The sequence below is a fragment of the Anomalospiza imberbis genome, chromosome 2 (genome assembly GCF_031753505.1).
Source record: "Anomalospiza imberbis isolate Cuckoo-Finch-1a 21T00152 chromosome 2, ASM3175350v1, whole genome shotgun sequence".
NCBI classification, from domain to species: Eukaryota; Metazoa; Chordata; class Aves; order Passeriformes; family Viduidae; genus Anomalospiza; species Anomalospiza imberbis.
Window position 1 is genome coordinate 11656485 of NC_089682.1, and position 14501 is coordinate 11670985.

Here is a 14501-nt window from a genome sequence, read left to right on the forward strand (position 1 = left end):
AAAGGAAGGGATCTTGGTGTATGTCTGCAATTTCTTTCTGCACAAGCCATGTCTTGGGTTTCTGTGGAACATTTTCTCTCCATCTTCCTTCTTTTGCACAAGTGTAAGTGAAAGAGAGAGAGTGAAATGTGCAGTTGCAGTCACTTCATTAACACAATGGGTTTTATCCATGTTGCCAGCATACTGAACACAATAGCAGCTACATGTTTTCATTAGGAATTTGTAAGTAGTATTTTTCTTTTTATATTGCTGCGGTTAAGCACTCAAGCTATCAGTGTTTACCCTGATCTTTGAAGGAAAATCCATGCTTGACCTTCTTTAACAATGACCTTTGCTCAGAAGGATAAACTGAAAGGATATTGGTTTTCCTCCTATTGAATAACAGAACAGTATTCTTTAGAGGTAACTTTTTCTTATGCTTAAAATCCATGATTCAAGTATTGCTGTTCCCAAGCGACCAGTGTTTGGGTTGGGACAAGAGAGAGAGCAAGAGTATAACACCTGGCAGAGTAAGTCCTCAAATGAATTAGAATTAATTGAGAAAATTATAAATAACAACTATAAAAGCAAGAATTACTGATACTAAGGGAGAAAAGATTAAATTACATCTGTTTAAACAGTTATTATTTTATGTGTTTATTTCTGCATATTCTAATATGACTTCTATTAAATTCACATAATTTATGGAAGTAAGCATGCCCATTTAAAATGGCAGCTGCTTTGTGGATAGGAGAGGATCTCAGCTTCTGTAAAAAAAAGGTGTCTGCCAAAATCCTACATGACTCACAGTCCCTCTGGGCCTCAGTTTCCTCCTCGGTAAAATAAATAGAATAACCTGACTTTTTTCCTCACTGAGCTGCTACATGAATGCAACTTTTTGTAAATCCCATAGAAGGTTACAAAATGTTCTGATGTTCTTTGGCTTGTTGTTCTGAGCATTTTCTATTTTGAATCCTTGAGCATTTTTAGATGGGAGGCAGAAATGGGTCATTCTCTAGTGATTTTATTATGGAAGTCTTATGTAAGGACCTGTAATTCTGCAACTGCTCTTTTCCTTATCAGTGACAGATTTAGCCATCACTTGTTTATCAGTACATATTTATTTTAATATATCACGGCGGCTTCTGCCTACAGGCTATTATCTTGACCTGTAAAAAAACGTTTTATTAGTATTTCTGTAGGAAAAAAGGTCCTGTCACCAAAGACATAGTAGTAGCTCAAAACATCAGAAACTCTGACCCAAGAAACCAAATCTAATTAATCAGAGCCTGCAGCTCAACCCAGTTTGCTGTTCAACAACAATTTTGATTAGTAAGGCTAGAGGCAAAGATGACCTTTTCCTTCAGTTCTTAAAAAGGTAAAATGAAAATGCATGTATGTGTTTGACAGAGCTAGTGCATATTCTGTGGATTACTTTTGTTTAGGCTGGATGTCCTTGAATCACAGAATAACTTTAATGACCATTTGCAGCCTGCTCACTGATTAAGTAAATTAACTCAAGCAAAGGAATACTGGGTACATTCCCAAACACTCAGTATGGTTTATTGAAACTGATCAGTTTAAACAAGCAGTAAATTGAGATACATTTCAACCTCTACCTATCTGTTGAATATAATTAGGGAAAACACCCCCTTGCTCACAGAGAAGTAAAGCTGGCTTTCAGTACTGACAGGAAGTGAAAATCTTTAATGTACAGATGTTGGCAATTTACATTCAGTGTTGGGAATAAAAATCTAAAAGACATGGATGTCTTCTGGAGCTCCAGAGAGCAGCACATACATCAGCTCAGCAGTGACTGTGCTTATTGTGCTGTATGAAGAATGTATATTCAAGTCAGCACCAAAAATTGCAGTTGTTAACACATCTTGAACTGAAATGAAATTTGGGCCTTGGTTGAGAGAAATAAAAGACAGATATTCTTAGAAAGTAGGAAATGTGCTAAGAATCTGCCTTACCTCCATCTAGTTCTTCAGCTCCAAAATGATTTCTGTAGAAGAGCATAATCTCTATCTTGTAACACTTGTAGATAGTCACTAAACAAACAAGCAGCAGCAGAATAGCACCAAGCCCACCAGCAAGCTCAACTGTGTACATCAGCTCTGCAAAGAATTACAAAACGCAGTAACAACCACATTCCAAACCACAGAAAGTTTAGCAGCAGACCTTGCATTTCTGTCAAACATTAAAATAAAATAATGAATGATGGGTTATTTATGTATTTATTTAATTATAAAGTCCTTAAATGACTACCTAATTGATGGGGGTTTTATTCTTCAATAAGCTGTTTTTTACCTCTGATACACCATATGAATTGCTCATTTAAAAATTAAATTTTGCTGGAGATGTGTGTGTGTGTGTGTGTGTGTGGTTGTCTATGAGTATGTGCATATATGTGATATATTTTGTAATTCTCTTCCTTTTTTCTTTCTGTAGATAGATCACAATTTTCTTTACCTAGATAAATGTTGCCATTTGACTTAGAGTGACATCAAAGGCTAATGTTTCCTTTTTGAGGACTATAATGCAAAATCAGCTCTTCCCTTATTCCATATACAAACAGGATGTGGGCAAACTGGACAAGATTAAGGATTTTATTATTTTTTCCAAAATAAAAATAATTTTTAAACCTCAGAAAACACTTGAGAGATGTGAAGACACATTATCCAAGGAACCCTACAACCTCACATCTCAGTTATGTTAATATTTTTAACAATTTCCCAGAGGACTGCATTTTGTTCTCACTTTTCCCCCAGTGGGCTTAGCTAATGTATCAACACAGCAAACAGTCCTGGTTTGTCTGTTCTGACATTCCCATTCAGATCCTCCTGTGTCTCTGCTGCTAGATGGTTTGGGATTATCACCATGGAGCTCTGTTCCTGAGGACAGGGAATGGTCAGTTGTGGCCACCACAGGTGTCCAGCACCAGCAGAAGAGCCACTTTTCAGGCCAAAGATAATATGCCACCATGGACTTTTGCTTCCCCCAGTTTGAAGGAAGCTCACAGTGCTTTGCTACTTTTCATTTCCTCATTCACTGAAAGCTGGTAGAGTCAAAAAAGGAGGGTAGGAGGAGAGCTGCTAACAATTTTGTAATTTGAAATCACTAGATGGCGAATCTGAAGACCTTCCATCCTTTTCCAAATCATGCAATTTTGAGGAATGATAAAACACCCAATCTTAGAAATCTAAGATGCAGAGTTTGCTTCATAAAAGATCTGTGCTGGAACAAGTGTTATTTTCACAGTGTCCTCTTCATGTGGGCAGCTTCTGTCTGAGTGAAGTAGTGTGGACCTGGAGTAACCTTTTTTGTGTGTGGTTGTGCAGATTTGATAATCCAGAACAATACAATTCAATTAGAGAAATAAAAGGTTAGAGGAAAAATTGAAAATTGCATTTATTTGACAGCGTCTACTGAGAATCACACACCTTTTTTATTATTATGAGGCAACTGTAAGATTTCATTGCTCTCTAGAAGACACTAAAAGTGTAATAAAATAAAATAAAAAGGCATTTATATTTCATGTCATTCTTTCCAACATGGTGCTGGAAACTCTTTTGTGTTAGATATTTTCAAGACTGACATGGTTATTTCAAACTCCCAATAATTTTCTAGTCCAGAGAGGGAAATGTTATTAAAAACATTTGATAAAATATGGTTTGCATAGACAAATAATGCAGTATTTTAGAATATGAATGGCAATGGAAATTGCACTGGCTTACTATACCCTGTTTATCATTTTGTAATACAGGTGATGCAGCTATTCAATGGTAACTAGAAGAAAGGCTTTAATATTTCGGGTTGCTAGGCACAAAGTACTCTATTTATGTGCCTGCTGTTATGACTCACTAAAGGCAAAGAAAAACTTTACAACTGGAAAACAGAAGTTTTTTCTCAACTAATGATTTTTATATTAAATGGAAAGAAATAACTGCAGGTATTCATCTGTTTTCTGTCATTGTGCATGAAATCAGACTAATACACTGCATCACTTTTGCCATCAGAGTCTTTATTAGTTATAAGTTTCCCCATAAAGTAAGATTATGCCTTTATGTTTGCTTCAGTAAAATCTATCTGAAAGCACATGAAAGTGTCCTTAATTAGGCCATCAAAGCAAACAACAAAATTCTCTAGTCATCCTGAAACATATAAGCAAATACCTTTTCATGTGGTGCGGCTGAGCCATCGTGATGGTACACAGATAAAATAGTTCTTTCTTAAACAGATTTGTTTGCAAAGGAAGTTTCATAGTCTATTGATCGAACAGAGCCAGCTTGTACTTTCCTCTGTGCTGGACAGCATCTATCAGCACATGTTCACTCTGTGTTTTGGGTGCAGTTTGTCAGGGTTCAGAGGCAGAGAGGGGCAGTGATTAGCCCAGCAGATTGCTGCATCCTTACACCCAGCCCATGGAGGAGCCTGAGCTCGCCCCAAAGTGCTGGAAGTGGGAAGAGCTGGAAATGGGACAGCCACATCTCTGCAGCACCATGGAAGGCAGGGGGATTGGCTGGGCACAGTGTCACACCAGGTTGATTGTTTTCAGGCCTTGAGTTTGTTTTTCTGCAGGATGCGAAGCTGTGCCCTAAAAGGCCACTGGCTGTCTCTGAGATGCCTCAGGGGTTTTAGGAACAGTATTAGTCTGTGTTGAGCTGCACTGAAGGTGCAAGAAGCAGAAGGCTCAGTCCTGCCTCTGCTGTTGGTCCCTCAGATGACTGAAGCCATTTCACCTTTCTGTGCCTCGGTTTTCCCAACGTGAATTGGGGAAGGTGCTCTAGCTCCTCCCTGGGAGAGCTTACTTCTGAAAATTGTTCTGTGAGTGCCAAGAGTGTTGGTGATATGTCTGTCAGCAGTTTCAACAGTGACTGTTAAATACAAGCTAGAGAGTAGCAGCAAGGTTGCAGCTCATGGTTACCTTCATAATAACATTTTTTTCTGCTGCTTTATTCTGCTTTTACAGCGTGATTTGAGCACAGTTGCTGCATCAGGCATTACACTCCCTTTGAAGTGTGATCAATTTTTCCTGCTGAAATTCAAGTTTCCTGTAGTGACTACATGCTAGAAAGATTCCATTTCATCACAATTCCACATCAGAAGCAAGATATGAGAAGTGTAAACATTTTAAAATCTATTTAGCCCCAGTGTTGCGTTGCTCAAATTACGGACCTGGCCCTCCTTAAGGAGCTGAGACTGAATGTAGAAAGTAGTAGAGGAAAATTACTCGGCTAGCCCTTAGGGCGACAGGCATTCTGTTAAACACAGCAAACGAGCAGGTGCCAGAGAGTTACATCCAGAAACACAGCAATCATTTAGTTACAGGCAATTAACAATAGTCTTCCAGTAGCTCAGTAGTTCTACTCCAAGGAAAACACATTGATTGCTGCAGCAATAGTAGATTGGTTTCTGAATAAATAGCTTCAATTTAAAACAAGATTTGTTACAAGCATTTTGACCAATGGCTACAATTTTTTTCCTTATCAGGAGGCTTTGGCCAAGCAACTCAGTGAAAGAGACAGCTAATTAAAACAAAGCACGTGTCTTCTCCAAATATCAACCATATATGGCTTGTAATAAATGCACTCATTTTACACCTTTTCTTTCCTAATTATTGGACACATTTGTAGGTTATTTATTTGATCTTCACCTGGATCTAATATTTGATAAACTTCCTTTGACTGTGCCATACAGGTAATTCACTTATCATAACTGAAGTTGTAAGAAGAAAGTAAATAAAAGTGTTCTGTCAAAGACTCATATGTTTTGACTTATATGACATGCTTCAGGGGCTTTACATTTAATGATCTGTAAAAATTTAAAATTCATTTCATTCACTAATTAGCTCCCATACACCTGAACTGCTTAGAAAAAGAATTATATTTCAAACATTCTTTTTTTTTTATTTTTGTGATTTATAACACTTTGAGCACATGTGATTTATAGCTGTGTATTCAGTTTCTGAGCCTTTTTCAAAATCCAATTACAGTCTATCTAAGGTTTCAATTTTGCAATCACTTACGCAGATTGCTCAACTTCATGGACTATAAGTAATCCCTCTGAAGTCAACTGGACAATTCACAGAGCTTCAGGTTAGCACATAAATAAGTCTTTGCAACTTTGTGGCCTAAACTGATTTCCATGCTCTGCTTGTCTTGGATAATTTAACTCACAAAGAAATAGGGTTTGGTTAGAAGCAGTTCTCAGTTTGTTTAGGTATACTTTCACAGACTTCAATTATTAAAGGAACTATAAAGATAATAAATATAATTTGGAAGGGGAGCAGGAGCTGCTGTGTTATAACATGCAGGCTTGGTTACAAACGGGTGTGTTTCTTCTAAAGGAAGAAGAAAGCTGTCTAACACAGGAACCCTTGTCTGAGTCTCATTTCAGAGATTAGCCCTAAACAGTAGGCCGAGTTTAAGCTAGCAACAAAGAAACCGATACTCACAGTTTTAAAATGAAGAAGAATGCATTTATGAATTCTTTTCCTCTTTTTTTTTGTTTTGTTTTCTTTTTCCCCCCCTGCTTATTACAATATTTGTTATAGCATGGCTATAAAAAAATATCTTCCCAAAGTATATGGAACCCTAGCTCTATACAGTGTACACATATCCAATACATGTATGTATAAAATCTATTCTCTACTTTTTAAGACTTTTGTTTTCTTGTTTTAAATTGCAAAACAAAATCTGGTTGTGCTAAAGATACCTAGATGGGTATGTGTGAATATCCTATATGGATATCCTATATGGATACTGTTATGAATAATTACTGATTGATTCTGTAGGACAATAGTACTTCTGGTAGCAGTAGAAGCAGATTTGGGCTACTCATTAGATTGATTATGAAATAATTTCTTTGCACAAAGTATATGTTTTCTGCCAGCATGGGCCACCCATACCTGTGGATGTCTGCAGAGCTGATTGAAGCTGAATGAATTTAGTTATGGTTTTCAATATGGTTTTCAGTGCAGTAATTTCATTTTATTTATTAGAACTATTGGGGCTCGGTTTTCTTTCTTTATTTTTTATAAAAATAAATAATATATATTCCTGATTCCCTTATGAAAAAGAACTAGTCAGGTTTGGGATTATATATATACATAAGCATATATGTGTGCAAATGCAACACAGGGATCTTGTTAATCTATTCATCAGTATGGCAGAAAACATATCTGAGCCTTGTTGCTGTTGGATTTCCAGTGTTATTAGAAGAGAGATAGTACATTATTATAATAGAAGTATATTACTACTGATGGCATTTTTTATTTCTGCTGAGAAGTGCAGGATACCTGTTCCCAGTAGGAGAGTAATTACACTGCCTATCCCCAAAAGTATGTTAGCTCAAAGGAGGATAAGGTTGGGAAAACACAGATGCTGCAATGTTACTGAAGCTTACTACATTTAAATATATAACAATGCATTTTAAAGGCAGTTTATGATATAGATTGAAGGGAAGAAATGTCATGGTGTGTAACTGCAGTAATCTTTGGTTATCTTCCCCAAATTAAAGAATTGTGTATGACCTGAAATCTTCCTCATTAGGAGAACTTCTTGTCCTTTATGATGGTCATATCCCCATTCATCTGTTTAGCCCAAAAATAAGTTTTGCACCTTTAGCACTAGTTCCAAGAGCAAAGGAAGAGAGAGAAGTCCAGAGTTTGTTATCAGAAACTGCACTTGCTCCCCCGCATCCTTCTCCTGGACCGTGTTGTCTGCAGACGGACAGACAGCAGGACAGAGCTCTCCTTTGCTTTTAGTTAGTTTTTAGCTACCTAAGGCAGAGAACTTCCCTAGACTGTGGAAGAGACTGAGAGAGCCAAGCTACAGCCTAGGAAGGGGACTTTCTGAGTCTGTCACTCTTCCGAGTGACAAAAAGTTTTATTGTTTAATATTGTTAATTTTCTGTACTAGTGAATATTTTGCTTGTTAAATAAACAATTTTTTTTCCACTTTTCTCCAAAGAAATCTCTTCCTGAACCAGTTGGGGGAGGGGCCGCTTAAATTTGCATTCTGAAAGAACCCCTTTGAAAATTTTCTCCCAAATTTACCCTAAACCAAGACACTTCTATTTGTTAATTGTACTACAGAAATCAGACAAGCCCACAGTATTACTTCATTTAGAATTTCTGAAAGAAATGAATGTAAGAGGCACCAAAGGGTGCTAAAAAATGTGGGGAAAAAATTGAGTACTGAGTTCCAAGGATGCAAGATTATAAAGCATACTGTTTGCATTTTTTTTTCTGAGGACAGCATTAAAGAATAATTTATTTATGCATGGATTATCAAAAAATATTGTGACATTTTATTTTACAATATTTTCATCATTGCCAATCAAGGTTAGACTTGCACTTAGACATTACATAAAAGGAAGTACTATGATAAAAGTTGTACAAAAGTTGTTTTAAAAAGTAATCTGTTAAACAAACCAACTTGTTTGACACATTGTCAGCACTAAGATTTGTCAGAGGAAAGTTAGATTTAGGCACATGCTGAATAATCTTACAAACTTTTTTTTACTGGAGTTATCTTAGTCCAATTTTTCTAAAGGATGAGAAAAACCAGACTGATTAAAAGTGATCTTATGAAGCCTTTCTTTCAGGCAGAGGTCTTTAGTATTTTATTCCTTGACTGATTTGACATGAGGTTGAGTGTGAAAGGACAGTCACGTTTAGTTAGGTTTGGGGCAAGAAGACAGCTGATATTTGACCTCTGGCGTTGTGTCATGAACCTCTTGGGAGAATGAACATTTGCACTGCTGAGCACAGTGACAACTTGAAGGCTTCTTCAATAGCCATAGGTGAATGAAAAATCAGTTTCTATCAAATCCAATCCAATTTCAATTGCAATTTTAAAACCTGATGAGAGTCTCGGAAAAGTCTTCATGCAGTGCAGAATAAAAACTGAATGCTTTATACAATGGAAAATAGACTCGTGTAAGGTCAGAACTGACCATGTGGATTGGAGTTCTTCAACAGTTTAGCTTCCACTGGGACTGAGATATTCACTGGAGTGAACAAGTACTCAGGTCCAACTAGCAGAAGCTGAAATATAACTCATTGTTCTCATATTTCATATGATGAGTTTCCTTTCAGAAATTTCAGAAGCATTGTGAAGCTTTTTGGTAAAAGGAGATATAACACCTGGTGTTTCTTTGCAGAGGTAAGAAAAAAACTAGTTTCTTTTCTCTTTTAAGTCTTAATTGTCACTCATCATTACCACTGTGTGAAATTGTGCCCAACTGACTGAAAATGGATATAACACATTCAAGTCTGTAAGTAATAAACCAGATTTACACCATTATGTGAATGGCACTGCAATTTAAGGTGCTTGTTAGCCATCCTATTTTCATTAATAACCATATGAAGATAATTTGGAATTACTTTCTATTCAGAATTTGCTATTAGATTGTACAGGAAATAATAATATAATGCTTATGCATTAAAATATGATGAGTTTAAAATAAGGTAGCTTTCCTCAAGATGCATTCCATCTAGGAAATATTACCTTGCATATTTTTCAAATATATATTTTCATGGGCAATTTTAAACACACTCTTTCTCTAAACAATTTATTTCAGTGAAAATATTTTTTTTTCTTGACAGGAAAAAACCCCCAAACTTGTTTTAACTAGACATCATTAATTTACAGTCAACAAGATTCATATATGCCCACTGAGAACACCTATGACAGAGAAAAACAAACTGAAACTATAAAAGAGGCTAAGAGTAGGAAATTCGATGACAATACTGTGTAGATGACAATGGGAAGAAAGGGAAGTAGATACTTTTAAAAAATTCATGAAAGCATGTTACCTTAGTTCTGGTGTCTGTCCCAGGGAAAAAAAACAGTAATATTATTAAGCTTTTAAAATAATATCCATGCCACTTAAAGAATAACGTTGAGATAGAATTTGAGATTATTTTTGCTGTAGAGTTCTACTTGCAGACTTACAGAGAGGACTTTCAAAAAATAATCACATAATTAGGTAATAACCTGTATTTACAACACAGTCTATGATAAGATTATGAAGACTTTGATCCTGCATGAAAGTCATACGTGTCAATACAGAACATTACAGAAAAGCATTCTTCTTCCTTATGCATTGAATTTTTATTTACTACATTGACAGACTATAAGTTTGTCTTCTTTAATTAAAAAACTTATGAAAAAAATGGAATTGTAGTCTGTGATCCACCTGTTCTATCATCTGCAATCTGTGGTCTGTCATTAATAAATTTCTGCTTAACTGCTGTCAGTACCACTGTCAAAATTAATTTCTAGAGGGTTCCTCTACCTAGTTGAAGATGAGCCTGTAACTGCTCTGGATGATCAATGGCACCTACCACCAGTAAGTAACAAAATCAACCTTTGATTATAACAAGTAGATGTTTTTTCCCCACACAAAAGAGAAAATAACTTGATTATTGTAAGAGTGACAGGGATTTGGTCAGAAGGTGGAGGAAAGGCATGAATGCTCAATCTTTCGGGTTCTGATTGCTCTCTTTTTCCTATTTTTTTTACAAATTTTGTTGGAATGAATGAGAAAAAGGAAACAACATTGTCATTGTCATGGTTAAAATGCTCTACTGCCTTTAGCTTTGAGTTAAATGGTCCCTATGCACAGCATCTGAGGAAATTTAGGACTCTAAAAATGGTTAGCTGGCAGCAGAAAAACATAGATCATAGTCTTTCTCCACTAGAGTCAAAGAGTAAAAGAAGTTCAGGAGAAAATAAGAGTTGGGCTCCCTGAGATACAGAGCACTGGTGTTTGCACTAGAGGGAGGTACCAGGGTGCCCAGCTTTTCCCAGTGCTGGACGCTGAAATTGGCTTCAGTTGTCCTGCACAAGTGGTGGTGGAGTCTAGGGGCAGTGTTCTGCTCCCCTCCTGAAATTAGCTCATGTCAGGAAAGGAGAGGCTCTGGCTTCCCATTCCAGTGCCACATCAGGGGAAGAGCAGAAGTCCCTTCTCCCTTTCTGAATGTGCCAGGCTCTGGTTTGGGCCAAGGCCAGCCTCTGATGGACCCTGCTCGGGGATTCTGTGCGGTGAGAGTGTGTCCCTGTCAGGCTGACCAGGGAATATTAAGGAAGATGCATCCAGGCTTTTTGTGGTGATTTAAACTGTTGACATCTTATGCTTTCCGGGCCTGTGTAAATGTAGTTATGTCTAAAATCTCCCCCTCGACTTTTAAGTGTACAGAGACTCTAGTGACCTGGGTGAAGCAGCAGTTGCAAGGGAGTTTGAAAGGCTTAAACTTTGTACCTGAATACCCACTGCAGCATTTAGCCCTAAATACTTATTTTCCCAGGAACTCTCTTTGGTCAGCAGCAGAGTTTTCTGCTTTGCTGTCCCTTCTGATCCTGGTGATAATGTTCCACACAGGAAGTTGAAGAAGGATTATAATTTCTTTTTCAGGTATGCAGTGAACATTCCAGATTCATCTTTTTTGTACTCATACTGCTGAAAAAAAAAAAGATCACTAACTAGAAAACCAGCCAAAACTACTACATCTGCAAATGTCTTGGTGTTCAGGAAGCAAATTTACCTAATTGTTAGGTCCCAATTGGTCTAAGTCAGCCAAATAATCAGAAATTAATAAACAGCTAACTCATTCCTAGCAGAGGCTAAATATAGAGCTAAACAAGGAAACCTAAACCGAAAGGTTGTCATGGTGATATACAGGCGACTAAGCAAGCAGTGCAAAACTCCTCTTCCTAGGAGACCTGAAAGACTAGCTCAAATTTTTATCTGCCATGCTTAATTTATCATTTCACTGAAACAGTTGTCAACATGCAAAATGTGTAGAAGGCTTGTATCTTTTGTCTTTCAAGGGCACAACAGATTTTGCTCCCAGATCTATTTCAGATTCAGCCTTACTTAAAGAGGAAAAAAAAAATTTGGGGAGTTTTTCTGCTATTTTTGTCTTTTTATTATTTATAAGGGCAATTAAATATTGAAATTACTCCCTCTTAAGCACGTTATCATGAGATCACATACTGTGGTATGTTTGACTTACTGAGCTCTCTAAGAAAGGGAGCAAGAAAAGTAGATTCTTGCAAAATTCATGCATGCATAAAGTTAAATTAGAGATCTGGTGGTCACAGAACAGAGAAGACTTACATGTTTTCAGTCTTGGAGCTACTGCTTTTATGGAAGAGAAACTAAGGACTAGCCATCAGCATGTGACTTAATAGGTATCAGTTAAATAAATATGGGTTTTAAAGTAATTTGACCTTTAAAAATGTTTATTTTCAGTATTCCATCAAGTAATTTGATTATTTGGAGCAAGCTGTTGGATTTCAGGTTTTTTTTTGGGTTAAGCTCTTGCTCTGGGTTCTAATGTCTCTGAACCAGAATATATGACTACTAGCTGGTATACTGTTGAGGTTCAACTACTTAATAAGTTAATTTCTCATCTCAGAAAAATCAAGAAAATATGACCAATGTCAGGCTAAGCAGAAAATCTGGTAATTCACATCTGCATCTTTTAAGAACCAATGACAAGAGTTTAGAAAAATGGCTACAAATTAAGTTCTATTCAAGTAATTGGAGGTACCCAACAATATGTTTAAATAAATTGGTCACACTATCTTGATTTATGGTTTCCTCCTAAGCTTAGACAGACTTTGCATGCTACAAAACTAAATTTAGGGAAGATATCACAGCTTTGATAGAAATTGAGATGCCACAAGTACTTCAGCACCACAGTAAGATCCTGGTTTACTCTCTTCTACAAACAGTCTAAAAAAGCTCAGGAATGTCAGCAAAATGCAGACACTGCTTCTGCTTATTCGTTGCTTTCTGAAGTCAAAAGGAAGCTGCATGAGGGTGGGGAGTGTCAATCCCAGGGATGTGGAACCCCCTCTGGGAGGTAAAGTGGACAAAGTGGGTCTGAGAGCTTCGATTTGCAGGAGATTCTCCATCTCCCTGTAATTATCTCGGTGGGAGACTGCTGTGGCCATTAGGCAGGCTGGGATCATGGGATGTGAGCACTGAGGAGAAACAGGAGGGTTCTTAGAAGCTTCTGTCATGATGTTTCACTTCAGAAATGTTGGTGTTAAACAAAAGTGTTGGAAGGAAAATGTCCATGTCAGGCTATGCAGGAACTCCCTGGCATGGGGTTTAGGTGGCATTTCTGATAGAAGTGGAAGGCTTTTGATTTTGGTTTTCCTAAAATTTGATTTCTTTTTCTTGCAGAAAATTATTAGCATTGTATCACCTATGGTTTCCTACTATATTTTCTCTATTGAGCCTTCATTAATTTTAAAGTTAATGAATTCTTAAATGCATCTTTTATAGAGATCTAGTTAAAAGGCATTACTGTATTTTTTCCAGTGACAGCCATAATTAACAACATCTTTTCTCTTTTATTTTTCAAGTCGTACAAATTCCTGGGGAAAAATAACCACTGACTATTAATTCTTAGGAAGTTAAATTCATGCTTGCATCAGAGGGAATCTCTACAAGCTGACCACTCCTACACTTTATCCTTTCATGGAGAAAAGCTGCATATTTACCCCTTTTGTGTAGAAGAATACTGGCATGCCGGCGTCCATTCCCATTCTCGACGTAGCAGGAATAATTTCCTAGGTCTGCTTCTTCGACTGAGTCAAGAATCAGTGAGATGGAAACCTCCTGTTCCCCGAGATGTTCCTTGAGAACCCTGAGAAAAAACAACCATCGCTGCTGTTCTGCTTGTACCACAGTGAAGCTTTAGATAAGCATGACATAACAATGCTACTTACAACTCACAACTCTCTGGCTTCAAATTTGGTTATGGTTCGATGCAATCTTAATTTAATTATATCATGCCCTTTTCTTCCTCACTTCTAATGAGGAGGTTTGGCTTTGTAAATGCTAATGAGAGCTGCAGTTCATTGTCTTTTTTAAGCAGAATGATATGCACATGGATAATGTATCATTGCACACTTTGATGGAAACTCTGATCCATGGAGTCTTGGAATGGTAGAAGAGAGAAAACTGAAAACAGTTATTCTGATGCTTTAGAATCACACCAGGAGTCTGGGCCAAACACAATATTTGTCCTTTTTCTGAGGCTCTTCAATATGCCACTCAGGAACAATGTGTTTATGCCATGGTTGGAGAGATAATTTTCTAGAATGCATTATAAAAATTGATAATGTTTTATCAAACAGTAGGAAGAACTGGTACACCAGGTGCAGCTAGCTCATAGAGATTATAAATAAAAGGCTTCCTTATGTAAGACTCCACCTGTCTTCCCATTACTTTCTTTCCCTCTTAACAAGACCATCAGTAGTTTCAGGAACTCAGGAAAGCAAATGACAAATTATTCCAGGCCTGACAAATGAAATGGAAATGAGCTTTTCTGCTCCTCCCTCCACAAAACAAGAAAGTTGTAACATTTTTGTTGACACTTTTTTTGCCAGTCATCAGATAGGCAAGTCACTGGCTGAAGGACTTGGGAAAGTTTTAAACACAAAATAAAGCTGATCTTATTGTCACATGCCATTTAGTATATTGGTCTGGAC

The 14501-nt window shown here is 37.0% G+C and overlaps 1 protein-coding gene across 5 annotated transcripts in view; it reads right to left on the reverse strand.

Annotated features, from left to right (window-relative positions):
* IL1RAPL1 (interleukin 1 receptor accessory protein like 1) overlaps positions 1-14501 on the reverse strand; it is a 680356-nt gene that overhangs the window by 13362 nt on the left and 652493 nt on the right. For all 5 annotated transcript variants that reach the window (XM_068179827.1, XM_068179828.1, XM_068179829.1 and 2 more), the window contains 2 exons: positions 13509-13654; positions 1956-2099 (listed from right to left, as the gene is read on the reverse strand). In XM_068179827.1, coding sequence (XP_068035928.1) covers positions 1956-2099; positions 13509-13654 — 290 coding nt within the window. The remainder of the gene's footprint in view (positions 1-1955; positions 2100-13508; positions 13655-14501) is intronic.